The 14,690-nt window shown below is 44.0% G+C and overlaps 1 protein-coding gene across 1 annotated transcript; it reads right to left on the bottom strand.

Annotated features, from left to right (window-relative positions):
• Window positions 1-834: 834 nt before the first annotated feature.
• On the bottom strand, window positions 835-14,033 carry LOC139373308 (ephrin-A1-like). The gene is made up of 5 exons (XM_071113691.1): window positions 13,757-14,033; window positions 3,647-3,942; window positions 3,005-3,070; window positions 2,712-2,792; window positions 835-2,516 (listed from the first exon to the last, which is right to left on the bottom strand). The coding sequence occupies exons 1-5, from the start codon at window positions 13,849-13,851 to the stop codon at window positions 2,392-2,394; spliced, it is 663 nt and encodes a 220-aa protein (XP_070969792.1). The 5' UTR covers window positions 13,852-14,033; the 3' UTR covers window positions 835-2,391.
• Between the last annotated feature and the right edge of the window lie 657 nt (window positions 14,034-14,690).

Here is a 14,690-nt window from a genome sequence, read left to right as displayed (position 1 = left end):
AAATGGTTGTGTCATATATGGCTACATGTCGAACAGCACTTGATGTTTACGGCCTAAAAACACAATTGAATACTATTTTTCTAATTCAGTGTCTTGACTGCCCTTACATTCAGTACAGGTGATAAAGATTTTACACTTGTTCCTCATTGCTCTTCACACTTATGTCAAAGCAGTGGACGAGCGAGTCAGGAGTCAACAGAGGAGCAATTCTCCTCAACAGGCTCCCATTATGTTGAGGCTCTCTGAAGGGTCAGCCGTCTGCTGGGCCTAATTTATGACAATCACTTTGAAAACACAGGGGAGCGGCTGTGGCACCACCACACTTTGGTGTCACAGTCGCTTTTACGGTCACGTCCATAAAGCTCTTCTGGGAAGAGCGAGAGGGAGGAGAACAATGGATGGAAATACAGCGGAGAGGACTACTATGGGATAGCAGAGGGGGGGATATGAAGGAGAAATGAGGGGGAGATATGGGCGGAGGTCCACAAAACTTTAGATAGAAAGACAAGAGTAGGATCACACCTGTAGTTTTAGGCCTCCTTGCCAAAAAGGCCAAGCCGATTGGGAATAACGACATACACAGCTCTGTCTCCATTGTAATCCTTTCCTGTCATGAGCCAAGACTTTGGCCTGGGAAAAACGGTCATGAACATCAATTTATTAACTCAATATAGATATGAGTGACCACTATTACAGCTATCAACTGATAATTTTTTTTTGCACTGTAATGTAATGGAAATCAGATCATTTTAAGAGGGGATGGAAACATTTTGAACATTTGGAAAATGATAGTCAGAGAAAGAGAAGAGAAACCATTGGAAGGATGCTGATCTCGTTTTCAAAAATATATTTTATTTCACATGGAAATGTCACATTTATCAAATGGGTTCTTTATATAATATTCTATATATGTACACATAATACACTTTACTACCACATGTACAAAATAAGGTAACACGTTTTCTAAGAACAATAAGGATTGACTCAATGTTAGTCATATACCGTTGTGTCTGACGTTCAAACCACCCTGTGAAGTCTAGTTGAGCTTGGCAGCCAAGATTGGTGCCGTGTCTTGTGATTTCAATGGGTGTAGTCCTATAATCTCACCGGAGTAGAATTTCCCAAGATCTTTGCTTTATTGTAAAATGCTGAACTGCATTAAAAGTACAACCACATTGTAAATTATGTCCAATCAAAATCAGAACTGAATAAAAGGTCTTCCTTTTTTACATGGTTGACTTTTTAGTGATTGAAGTTAGATGCAACAAACAGTGTTACATAGTGAAACACTGGCGAGTGTTGTGCTTAGTATAGATCAGTCTGAGTGATCTAGTTTAAAACAGTACGAGTGCATTATCCGACAAAACAGAGAAGGTTTGCCTTCCGCTGCTACACACACAACATACGTTTGCTATTTGCAGATTTAACATTTTGTTTGACCTCTCGCTCACTGAAACACTCATTCTCCCACTCACGTGGACACTCCTTTCTCAGAGAGAGCTCACCATTAGTAAACATAGCTTTTGATAAACTTACAATATTAGGTTCATCTTTCAGCAGCAAACTTTTATTCATGTTTTTTCACAAAATGTACACACACTGTTCCTTTCCATGTAGTCTCCCTTTAGGAGTCTGCATTGTAGTGTCAGTCAGTCTGTGCCTCAGTCAGACTGGACAACTGAATAGTGTTGTTGTTGTTGCTGTATGGTTAGTGCTGTGAAAGCACATGGTCGAGTCTGCACAGGAACATTGATAGTTAGCCAACACATTCCCTGCTTTTGTCGATGCTACATAGAGAAATAATCACTTGGACATTTAGTGCCACTCAATACAATTAACAGTATACAATAGTCAAGGTTGGAATAGAATAGTTAGATCCAGGAGAGAGGATCACTGTATTCTTTGGCTCAAAAGGTTAGAGAAGATGATGCACTAAATGCTGTTTTTTCTAATACAAATTCATATTAAACACAAAGAGTTGTCCCATTGTAGGAAAGTCCGTTAGCTTTGTCTTCAGTGATTGCTCTTCATCCATTCCAGTTTATGTTCCTCTTCATTTTTTCTTCCTCACTTTACCAAAACGAATGACGTTTTTTGGAGGAGTGAAAAAAAAAAAAAGTACTAACGTTAAAAGAGAACAAAATCTGTCCAGGAAATACTGACATCTTAAAAAAGAAAGGAGATAGTATAACGCCTCCTCACAAAACTCCAACCAAAGTCTCACACAGCACACTTAGTGAATGTGTGTCCACCTGTATTTACAACATTAAAAGTGTCCCTCTCCCAGTGACCAGCACTTGGGCTTTGAGAACTGTCTTGCGTCTGTGGTTCCCCACAGACCAACTTCATTGTAGTCCCTCCAAGTCTATAGGATCTGTAGTTCTTTCAGTCTCACTGTAACGACAGTAATAATAAGACTGGCACCATCAATGAGAGGATGGAGAAGGATGCTGTCGAAACCGCTGAATTTGTCCGCATGCTTTTCTGGACATCTGGAAGGATTACCACTGGGTCATCTATATGGAGAGAATATAGAATATACATTAGTGCATGTTAACCCGGATTCCCAGACACAGGTTAATCCTAGTCCTGGATTGAAAAGCATGATCAATGAAGAATCACAGCTGAAATTTATTTTTAAGTATCATCCCTCCCAAACTTTCAGTCCTAGGGTCAAGTACAACTGGTCCATGGTTTGGTCATTAACATACCTGCAGGCAGTCTGTTGGAGACGTTGTGTGCTCCACCCCCAGCTCCAGCTCTTCCAGTTGAAACCCTGGCCTCTTGAGATCCTGGATGAGAAAAATAACAATCAATCCCTCTGCCTTACTGCAGCCGGGAGCTAAAAATCATCAAACAAAGGCTACATTCCAAATGGCAATTTATTCCCTATATAGTGCACTACTTTTGAACGGGGCCTGGTTAAAACTAGTTCACTATGGGACGCAGACAAAAGCCTATACAGTGCACTTCTCCACCCAACCACTAGGGCAGCGAAACGTACCATCAGCAGCTATGACGTCTACTCTGAGCCTGAGGCACTCCTGTCCGTGGTGGTGCAGAGGTTTGGCTGGAGAGGGGAAGGAACAAAGACAAGCGTTAATTACAGACAAACTAATGCACTTATCCTCCCATGTGGCCTTAATCCACCTCCACACACACAGACAGACAGACATGAATATACACGCGGCCTGCAGCCATCTGTGAGCAGGCGGAGTGTGTCCCGTCGCTCATCTAATTACAACACACTCAGGGTCACGGCATCGCCTCTCTCTGGGTGACTGGCCACCGGCTATCTGCTAGCTAGCATGTGAGCACTAATGCACAACATAGCACGCCAACATTCACTGAATGCTAACATAAGCCTTCAAGATGACGGCTTGTTTGCCTGGATGCTTTGCCACGAGTCATAAGGTCAAACTTTACACTTCTATATAATCTGCAGTGCTTTTTCCATCACATTTTTCCTGATTTAAAAGTGACATTTCAACCCACTCATTTTAACATTAGACTACCTTTGGGGTCTGAAAACATCTAATAAATGTTGACTTTGTCCCTTTAAGTTCTCTTACCAAATTCTCTAGAAATAATTTATTCAAGTGGATAAAAAAAAAAATGCTGGACTACCTGCTAGCTAGACACTTACAGATATAGTAGTAGCTCTCTCCCTGGCGGAACTCCTTGCCCAGGGTGAAGGGGGTGAAACGCTGAAACTTCTCGGAGAACTTCTCAGCAGCGTGGGGGGCGAAGGGGTGGCCGCACTCCCAACGCATCTGGTCGTAGGACTGAGGCTTGCAAGCGTCGTAGTCCTCCCGCTCCACCATGTAGAGCACGTAGCGCTCAGCATCCTGCGATGCCACCTCGCCCAGCGGGTAGTGGGGGCACACGATGTCCAGGTAGTCGTTCAGCCGCACCTCCACCGCATAGTCGTCCCATAGGAACCTGAGAACGAAGAGCAACGGGGGACGGAGGGGGTTAGTCGAGTCACAAGTGGCATCGGGATTGATAAGTACGGCGATGGCTTAAAATACAACTACCAAATTCGTGATTATGTATCGACCGGGGACGTGTGCCCCGGATTCAACAGGGGAAATCATGGAGGAGATGGAGAGGCATGGGCAGAAGGCAGGGATAAAACACTAAGTGGGGAAGTGAGCTGGGTGGATGTGTGCATAAATATGGATGATTGTGGACAGCAGCAGCAGAAGCGCTGTGCTGGGAGCTAATACTGAGTGCACATTGATCCCGGCTCCCCCGGGAACCCAGCGATGTTTACAGAAAATTATTAGCATTCAGTCAGGACACCGGGCCGGGAGATGAGTATCGACACTAAACTGCAGCCAGAGCTACACACCGGGCCGTCACAGACAAGGGGTGCAGAATGCCTAATAACAAACACACCGTCGCCCGAAAGAGTGAGAGGCAGGAATAGGAGGAGCCCAGGTCTCTCCTGAACATTTCCCCTTTTCATTAAGGACAGACAGACACACAGTTCTGGTCACTGTCTGTTTCTGTCTCCTGCCACACTCCCCCTCGGGAAGCAGTCAGACTGTCTGCATGCCTCTCCTCCCTCCACTCCTAGCTTTTTACAACAGCAGTCCTAGGGTGGATTTACATTTGTAAAATATGTCTAGTGAGATCCATCTTTCTTCAACATCGGATTTGCACATTTTCTGCCCTACTAGCCTTGGATGTGATTCATGCTTCATGTGTGAGTGCAGCTATTAGCATAATGTAAATGCCATAGTGTATAGACAAACAAAATAAGGGTAGCAATTCAAACTATACAGGAGCTTCTAATCTAAACCATATTGCACAGTGTTGCGAACTTGATTAATGTAATGATTCACACATGTATGGATATTTTAAAAGCCTTTAAATTTTCCATTTGGCTAACAGAGAAAAAAAATTAAGGTCATTATTTAGGGGGATGTGTGGTGTGGGAAAACGCTCGTCTTTACACTGTTCCACTCGGAGGGGAGTATGTGGTGGAGATGTGTACCACACTACCTCCGGTGGTAGTGTGGGACACATCTCTTAAAGAGAGTCTCTTTACACTACACAAGTATCTCTCCTGGACCTAGTTTGTGTCGTGTAAGGAGGTCCTTCCTCCTCTACCTTTCTTGCTTAAACCGTCATTCTTCATCACAGAGATATGCATTAATTCCCATCCATCACCACACACCAACCTGGAGGGAGCAGTATCTAGTGACACCCCCCCCCCCTCCACCAACCAAGTGTTCAATTACTCAAGATGTGCTTATCCATTACCATCTCCTCCTGCCTGAAACAGTCAGCATCACCAGGGTTCCCAGACTAACGGAGAAGTGGATCACCCGGATTCAAATATTTTCACAACTGAATGCGTGTCTTAGATAGAATGTTATTGCTTTTGCAATGAATACATGTGCAACTCTTCACTTGGGGTACTTTCACAAAGCCAGCTAGTGTGTGGCGTGTTATATCCACCCCATTTTACACCACACAGCTCTGGTTGCTCCATAGCCCTGGGTTGGGTATTTGCTGCACATCTGCCAATGAAAACTCACCCTAGAGCCAAAATGGCTCCAATGTGATTTGTTTTTTTGTTGAGAATTCCAGCTACACCCCGTGATGTATGCAACAAGTGACATTTGGGATGTGTTCTGGGGGGGGGGGGGGGGAGTGTGTGCGTGCTCAGTTGTGTGTTTGAGGAGGATACTAGGTCAAGCACAGCATACAAACATGTTTGCTCAATAGTATTATTGATTTAGTGTGGTGTGACAATGTCCATATGTGTGAGTGACGATCAAAGTACACGAGCACAGAGAGGCCCCGTCGCTCATTGGCTGGTGTTGTTGCTTGTTGCCGGTGGACCCCCTGGTTAAAGGACAGACGCTGTGGCTACACACTCCAAGCCCCTAGTGCCTACTGACCCCCCTCCAGCACAACCCTCTCTGCCTCCCCGCTTCACTGCTTTCTCTCAATGCAGATGACCAGATTAACGGCACTGTGACAAGAGTAGTGTTAGGCCGGTCAAAAGAGCAACTGTTTCTCTCCGTATTCTAATGAAGCATGCAAACTACCATTTAGCTGCATAATAGTAGCATATTAAGCAAACACAGTGCCAGTAATTATTATTCCCACTGGCTGTGCTCTAGGACAGTTTAGTTCTTATCTGTCTGGCTGCCACACACTGTTTACAAGTTCTACTGTGGTCACTCACAATTCCAGCTAAATCAATAATACTATTGAGCAAACATGTTTGTATGCTGTGCTTGACCTAGTAGCCTCCTAAAACACACAACTGAGCACGCACACACTGCCCCCCCCCCCCATCCCATGTGTTCATCAAAAGTGGTCGCAACTAAAACACAAAAAGGGGTATTAAAGTCACCCTGGGGTTGAGTAATTATGCTTCCCCTCCCCCCACCCTGCCCCCTCAGGCTGGGAGTGAGGGGAAGGGGGGAGCCATGTGAATAAGAGGGTCAGGGGCCTCTAGCTGCGAATGGCTTTGATCTGTGTTAAACTTTGTGTGTGTGAGTGTTGCAGTTGCTTCATCAATGCCACCGTTTCATACAGTGGTACTATTCACACCCTCAGATGGAATATATCACAAACCAAAATGAACAGGGGGATGAATGCACACCCCTAGAGGGGCCCTTTTATTAATTGTAAATAGTTTAATTATCCCGGGGGCTTTTGTCTTCTACACCTTGGCATTAAAGGGTCCTCAGCATCCGGACTGATTAAAGGCACTTCAAATAATGCCTGACTGAAAAGTTAACAATGTAAAACATTGTCACCATTACTCTGGCAAACAGCTTCACTCTCTTCCTTTCGGTGTCCATATTGAAAATGGTGCCTGAATTGTCTCTCACTATGGTTACAGAGCTGATTAATACTCTGTTGTCGTTAAAGCTGAGCATCCCAGGAACATCAATGTTTAGCGCCTGAGCAGAAATGACTACAGGGAGGGGATGACATTCTCTGCTTATGGATGACTTGTGGAACTATGACAGATATGCAACTATGTTTGTGTGTGTATTGGGTCTGCTGAGGAATCTGTGTGTGTGTGTGTGTGTGATAAGGGTGGATAACGAATGACATCGATAGCAGACAGCCAGCCATGGGTGTCGTTGTTCTGCGTCGGTGTCTGTCTGTGGGTTGTGTCTAGTGAAAATTAGACTCCAGACTGTTCGAGCCTTTTCCTCTCCTCCAGAGTGAATTATTGATGTATTCAGGGGCAGGAGCCTAATCTCTCTACTTTAATCTCTCTGGCCAGTGTACTACTTTCTTCTTCACCTCTTCCTTTCATCTCTGCACTCTACCGCCCTGTGGAATGTGGAACCTCTGAGGGGAGGAGGGCTCACTCAGGATCAAAGGTTGGGCAATCGCAGTCAGCACCAGAGGGTCTTGTACACACACAGTCAGCAAGTGATGTGCTGCTCCCGTGCATTTAAAAGCCCAGAGATGGATGTTGTGTGGAGAATCACCTGCTTTGAGGTTCAGTTTTAGTCTATTTAAAAGCACATGAGGTTCCACCAGCTGACAAGCTCACAATACCTGACCACTGTGGCACCCCTGAACAATCACCATCAGAACCTGACTACTCACCCTGATAGAGTGAGACCCATGTTAGTCTAGAGCCATCGGATGAGTGGATCGGAATGCCGGAGGCCGCCTAATCGGCTCGCCCAAGCCCGGATTATTGGGTGGAGCAGCGGCTGAGCTCGGGTCCATTCAGCGGCACCAGACTCTGCCTAATACAAGGGCTTAGAGCCGACACCGAGGCCCAGAGAGGGGGACAGGAGTGGGGGAAAGAGGGGAAAAGGGCGGGGTGGGGCCTTGAGTCCATTGTTCCAAAACAGAGAGGGGGTATTACTGTGTGTATGCGCGCGCATAAGACCATGGAGGGAAAATTAGTTGTTAAAAAAGAGAGATGAAAGACATGGGTGAAAGGGGAGGCATTTCTTTCGGAATGTATCCTCTGGAAAACAGTTAAGAGATTGAGAGCCACTCTGAAATACAAGTCCGGCTGTGGTGTAGAGCTGGTTCACATTTTTTTCTACACAGCTAAATTTCTTTCATTTCATCTCTCCATCCATCCATCCATCTCTGTCAGGTCTCCCCACCCTCTCCCTGTCTGTCTTTCATCACTCAATAAGCCTAATAGGTCCCTATTTCATTCCAACCCCTCCCCTGCTCCTAGTACTCGCCGAACCAATCAGAGCCGGCCTTGTTGGAATGCCAAACATGTGAGTTTGTGTCCCACCATTTATAGAGAGGCTAGCACAGTTAATAGAAACAAGAATGGCCCAACTCTTAGCCCCTCCCTCTTAACACAATATTCAGAGGCGCAGGTTCATTCTTGGGTTGTGTTGACTTCTGTCATCAATCTCGCCTTTCTCTCTGTCACTTTACCTTTGTCCATTGTTCATTCTGACAGCGCCCCTGGCCAAAGATTTTAACTCCTTCCCTCCAACAAAGTAACCCCAGAGTCCACCAGCAACATAATCGCCTTATCTTGGACAACCGCGGGAGTTAGATGAATAGGTGTGCTCTTTCCAACTGTCTAACACAGTCCTCAGAGTCATTTGTACTTCTGTAAGAGCCTGACCAAAAAGGTCACCACTGAAATTACATTTATCAAGAGGCAAATATCTGTGCTAGGAAAATTGATTTCCGCAAGATAAAAAAATGTTTTTTTGTGTTTTTTTAATCTTTATTTCCCCAATCCTCGCTCAGTTGAGCCTCGTAGCGTAATGAATTCCTCTGAGAGTGTAATAGTCTGTGAGCATTGACCATTCTTTGTCTGCCAGTGGCATGGAGACTGTACAAGTACGTTTGGCTGAGATGTTCTATTCAATGCAGAGGTCAACATTACACATCTTTACCTCCAGGGGGCACTAGTAACTGGAGCAGTGTGTGAGTGAGAGAGTGGCCCATACTGTAGACGAGTGACAATATGCGTGCAATCGCTGTGGGAACAAGTTAACAACCAAAGTCCAGCCAATTCACCATTTCAACAGGACAAACACACAATGACCCTTATTTACACAACATTACACACATAATTCCCCATTTTCAGAGACAATAATTGGCCCCATGGAGTTCCATACACACACACATTCTCCTACACACTTCATTACAAATGCATGGATACACGCAAAGACAATGATTATGTAGCTGGACAAGTCTGAACACACACGCACAGTTCCATGTTTATCATATTACTACATATGTTTATCAGGAAAGTATTTTTTACTCGGTATTTGGGGTTGAAAGGTTATAAAACATTGAGAAGGAGGTGAAGACACCTTATCAAACAACCGATCACTATCAAATCACTATTCATCAAATTACTCTATGGCAGGAGACAAATTGTGTTGATTTCTGAAATGACCCTGTGAAAACGTAATCAACTTCTCAGTGTGTAGCATAAGTAATTAGTACAGGGTTCGGTGGTTGCCTGTGTGTGAGAAAGGTATTGTTTATTGTGTAGGCAGGATATGCCATTTCCCGGGAAAAGACTAGGCCAGGAAGCTCACACTCGTAGAGAAACATGCCCATACTACCCCCGTGAAAACCTTTGGCCTGATTCACCATCTTCCTGTACTCAATACAATTTAGAACCTTCTGTCTCCCACCCAGACAGACAGAAAACAATGAAGATTATTGAAAAAAATAAAATTATAAATCGGCTGACCTGTCATTATGGTCGTCGAGGTAAAGTCTGCTTAACTGATGATTACCAACTATAATACTGTCTACAAACCCTAACGACCATTGAGCCTATCGCAGCAGATTACCAGTAGTCTGTAATCTCAGCGTGTTTTCTTCCGATTCCAATTTACTAGACAGAGATTAGGGATAAGATTATGGGACTTGGGGGAGATGGATAAACAGAGAATGATTGGGGATGGAAGAGACATTCCCAGAAATGACTAGAAAGGAGGTGGAAAAAGATGGGATTCGAGAGAAAATAGGAAAACTGCCCTTTTTCGCAGAAAAGATACAATTTAGATTGCTTAGACAATGTAGAACTCCCTCATCTTGCATACCACCTACTGTCACCTGAAGATGTGGCTAGCCAACCCTTTCTCTCTCCACACACACACAGTTTTTCTCAATTTCACTCCTTTCAGAGTGGCAGAGCAGAGTTCTCAGACTGGTTCAACCACTTCCATTGCCTCATGAAAAAAACACAAAAAGCATACAGAGTGAGACAACTGAAAGAGGGGACGAATTTGCTTGAGTTGATTGAAAAACCCATGGCGGTTAGTGGAGGGGAAAGCTTGAAAGAGAGGTAAAGCTGAGAGAAAGAGGGCAAAGTGCCTAGTGGCGAATGGCTATGGGTGACAAAAACAATTTAAAAAAATTGTACACACCTTTTAGCCTTCTTTCCGCCTTCCCCCTTTTAGAGAAGGAGAGTAGGAGGTGAGGAAATAAATGGACTGAAAAGAGGCAGCATGTAAGGTTGAGATAAAAGGTGGAGAGAGAGCAGAGGGGGACCCAGAGACAGGAGGAAGAATGAATCTCCCTGAGGCAGTTCCAAAGCCGTGTGAAGAGGGGAGGCCTGAGTGGCGGCCAGCATTCAGAGACCACCGCAGTGACAGAATGACTGACAGACTGATAGAGGCAATGGCACTTCATCACCGTGTGCACTCTGAACCCCAATCAGTCACACCAGTTACTATTCTGTTGTGAGGCACTCGGTGAAGAGAATTCCCCCAATTTGTATGGGAAGCACTACAAAAACAGCCAACTTGTCTGCACAATGCTTGCAAAAATCACTCATATGGGTGAAACTTACCATAACAATCATTAATTCAATGCAAATACACCATTCAAAAAAATAAATAATCACTTCTTTGGATGAAATGCAGTATAGAGCGATAAGTCATGTGTGTGAAATTATCCCAGAGCTCATTTGAGAAAAAAAAGCAAAACATTAACGAAGATTAAACCTCCCAAAAAGATTAAATGTGCATCGAGAAAAAGCGATTACGTTGGAAATATGTGATGAGAAAAAGCCATTAAGTTGGAAAAGAGGTAAATAAAGTGGAAAATATGCTAAACAAAGAGACTGTTCACTCTAGCATGAGGGAGTGAGGAAAGAGTTAACATTGAACACGTTGAACTTTCTGCCACTGAATCAGCTTGAACAGGAATGAGGAAGGAGGCGGTGGAGAGAGGGAGAGACAGGTACCGGGAGAAAGAAGAGGGAGGTTTACTCGTGCTCTGTCAGGGGGGGGGGGGAAGTGCTTTACCGAGAGAAGGAGCAAGCTGAATGAGTAGGCTACAGTATAGCTTAACGTTGGGGTTATTAAGCCCATAGAACACCAGAGACAATGTTAACATCAATCACAGAAATGCAGTGCAGCAGTGTGTAAGCATGGAGGTCTGGGTTAATGCGTGTGTGTGTGTGTGTGTGTGTGTGTGTCTGTGTGTGAGCCAGTCAGTGATTTAGGAGCTGGTGCTTTAACACACTGCTTCCCGCATGGGACACACCCTTCACACAGACACGTACACACACATACGGACACACAGAGAGCAAAGCATACTGATAGAGCAACCAATGTTCTGGGAACCCATGTGAATGATTAAGCCCTTCTTAACCTCAGATCAAGCTTGCAGGTTGACACGTATAGGCACACACACACACACAACAACCCAGCCTATGCACTGTCAGATCTTAGTTGGACTGAACCACAGTGGTAGCTCGCTCACTAGCAGCCGCGACCTTGCAGTCAACATGCCCCAAGGCACACACATGATACACACCAATGCATAGTAGAGACTCTGTAACGGACACACACACACACAGTTTATTCCATATAGGGACGCAGACACCTAACTGACTGAGATGATCAGTCTGTTGTCAATTAGATCAAACTATAGCGTTCTAATCAAGACTACTGATTGATTGGCCACACAAACTGGGGGAGAGAGGGAGAGCGTCAACGCAAAGAAGACTGATAGAGGCAAACAAATCAACAACAGAAGAGCACAAAGCAGCAGTTGGGAGGGGGGAAACAGATTGAGAGAACCAAGAAAAGAAGAGAATTAATGAAAAAAAACCTCTTTCCCGAACTCTCCTTTACTTCTGCGAATGTGAGATTAAGTGCTGCCAGAGGGAGAGATTTAGTGTAGATATCCAGTAAAAATAGCAAGTGTGGGGATTAAGCATTTATTTGCAGAAATGACAACCATTGTTGTCCCTGCATTGACGTAACACGCTTACATCTGGGACTGGTAACTTCATTCTCTGAGATTATGGCATGGATGTGTTTCTGAGAACAATGACTGCAGTGGCATTGCCTTATGGGAGATCTCCATGGATCACAGCAAGAGGAGAAACTAAGTTTAGTACTGTAAGAATGTGAATATATTTGTGTGTGTGTCTACAAGAAGTGTTTGCATACAAGTGAGTGTATGCCTTTCTGTGATTGATTGGGCGTTTGCTTTGTTTGTATGTGTGATTGAATGAGTTTGTGCCAGTGTGTGTTTGTATCTAAGTGTGTGTTTCAATCTCAGCCTTCAAAATGTTCCCAACTTTTCACCCCAAACACCATAACTCGAATTGACCTCCATCTATTCAAAGTAGTCTCCAAACCCCAACAATTTGGGCTTTAATCTCTCCTTCCCAAGCTATCCACTCCCATAATATGACTTACTGGGCAGGCTTCAAGTTACCTCCTCTGTCTCATTACACCAGTATTCCTCATCTTGCCACCTAAAATATGAACCTTCATATGTCTGTCTCCCTGTACTGTCCCGCCAGCCCATCGTAGATCCAGTGATTTAGTGGACAGACAGAGACCGGCCTAATGAAAATGGAGACGTCAACGGCCATCAGAGGGAATGGATTTCGCAACCGATATTTCTACACCACACTGACGGACTCAGTCACACCTTTAAACCAACACGGACATATTCCCCTGCACTCCTCGAGAATTTACTACCACGGTCTCAAGTCTCTGGGTGACTGTTATAACGCCTTTGTCAACGATAGGCATATCCATTTAAAAAGTGATACCTGTTGATAACGAAGGAATGTGGAATTTGTTTGTGTCTTTCAAATGGAAATGTTATCATTACAAATATTACATTTAATAACTAATAGTCGCTAGTCTTGGTGTAAAGGTAGTGCTAATAATAACGCACCCCCCAATCCATAACCATGTGTCCTTGAAAGTGGTGTAATTTAGATGGTAGCCTATCAATACATCAGATTAATGGCATAACTATGTGTAACTACCAATTCCTTCCAAGCGGGTAGACAGAGATTGTAGAAAAGTTTCCAGCAGGCAGTAATGAAGCCAGTGACCAAGAAGATACTGTAACTGCCATGCATTGTAATAACAACAGCAGCCAGCTGCATATATGCATCTCCGTCAGATTCAGTAGAATCAGTATGTAAACCAGTTGAGGAAGTAGGCTACAACGCATTTAAATACCCCCCGAACAATCACATTAATGCAGTTCACTAACAGGTTTAGGCTATTGCAGTCATCGATATGCACAGACATAAACAGTTGGGCTACTGTAGCATTGTTGCGCGTAGACTAGCTAGCCGACAATCATTTCAGCAAAATATGAAAGAAACAATCACAGCTGCCGATAGATGTTACTACCTTGTTGCACAGCTGCCAATAGATTGCATCTTATTACTTTGTTGCACTTGCGAATCGGATTTGCTAAACTTTTACAAATGAACAGTAATAAAAAAGAATTACAAAAAAAAACTAAGAGATCAAACAGTTTAACTTACTTGGTGTTTGTTCTATTCCAATATACACTGTGCCTTTCTGCAGATGCAAACCAAGCGCAGAGACTCCCTACGCACAGGCTCCAGACCAAATCCATTGTGGAGTGCAGAGAAAAGCCGGTGAGTCTAGCAGACCAATGAAACTTTGGGAAATGTCTATGCGTCCGTTAACGAGTAGGTTGTTTACTCAGGCAATAGGTTTAAAAGAGAAAGAAAAAATACGACGCACTCAGCAAAAATTACACAGGGTTGTTTGAATTAAGCTCAGCCCGTAGTGAATGAACAACAACTTGCGTGATTTCTAGTTTTGTGGAACCCCTACTATCGTTAATCACGCCCCATAAGGATTGCGAACCAATGGGAGGACAAAGCGCCTGTTTTTTCCACCTCTTGTTTGTTAGACGCGAGATGCACGCCCTCTGTGGTACAGGTCGAAGAGGGGAATTTCAAATAAGTTTTAGGAACTATTCTATTGATTATTTATTTTTCCAGACTTATTCGCAGCAAGGACTACGTCAACATCGATGACATGATTTTCGCAGAATCAAACGACCAATCTGAGGGAAGTAAATTGTATAATAGCTTTCCAACACAACCACTCTATGGTGGTCAGTTAACACAGGGTTTCCCAAACTTTAGGCTATATGCGTAGCAAATGGCACCCTATTTCCTACAAAGTGCACTGGCCAAAAGTAGTACACTACCTAGGGAGTAGGGTGCCATTAGGATGCAAATTACATTATATTCTTGATTCTCATTCCTCAATTTCAGTGATTGGTTTTGTGTAGGTTTGGTGACATAGGCCCATAGACATAACATTTAACTGGGGAGCATTTACTGTTGCAGTATTTGACATGCTATCTGATTAGCATATATTACTTACAGTGACAGGTCACATTTAAGCGAGGCATTAAATCCAAACTATCTGATTAGCGCA

Source organism: Oncorhynchus clarkii, chromosome 18, assembly GCF_045791955.1.
Source record: "Oncorhynchus clarkii lewisi isolate Uvic-CL-2024 chromosome 18, UVic_Ocla_1.0, whole genome shotgun sequence".
Taxonomy (NCBI): domain Eukaryota; kingdom Metazoa; phylum Chordata; class Actinopteri; order Salmoniformes; family Salmonidae; genus Oncorhynchus; species Oncorhynchus clarkii.
Note: the sequence above shows the minus strand (reverse complement) of the source record. Positions and strands in the feature narration are given on the sequence as shown.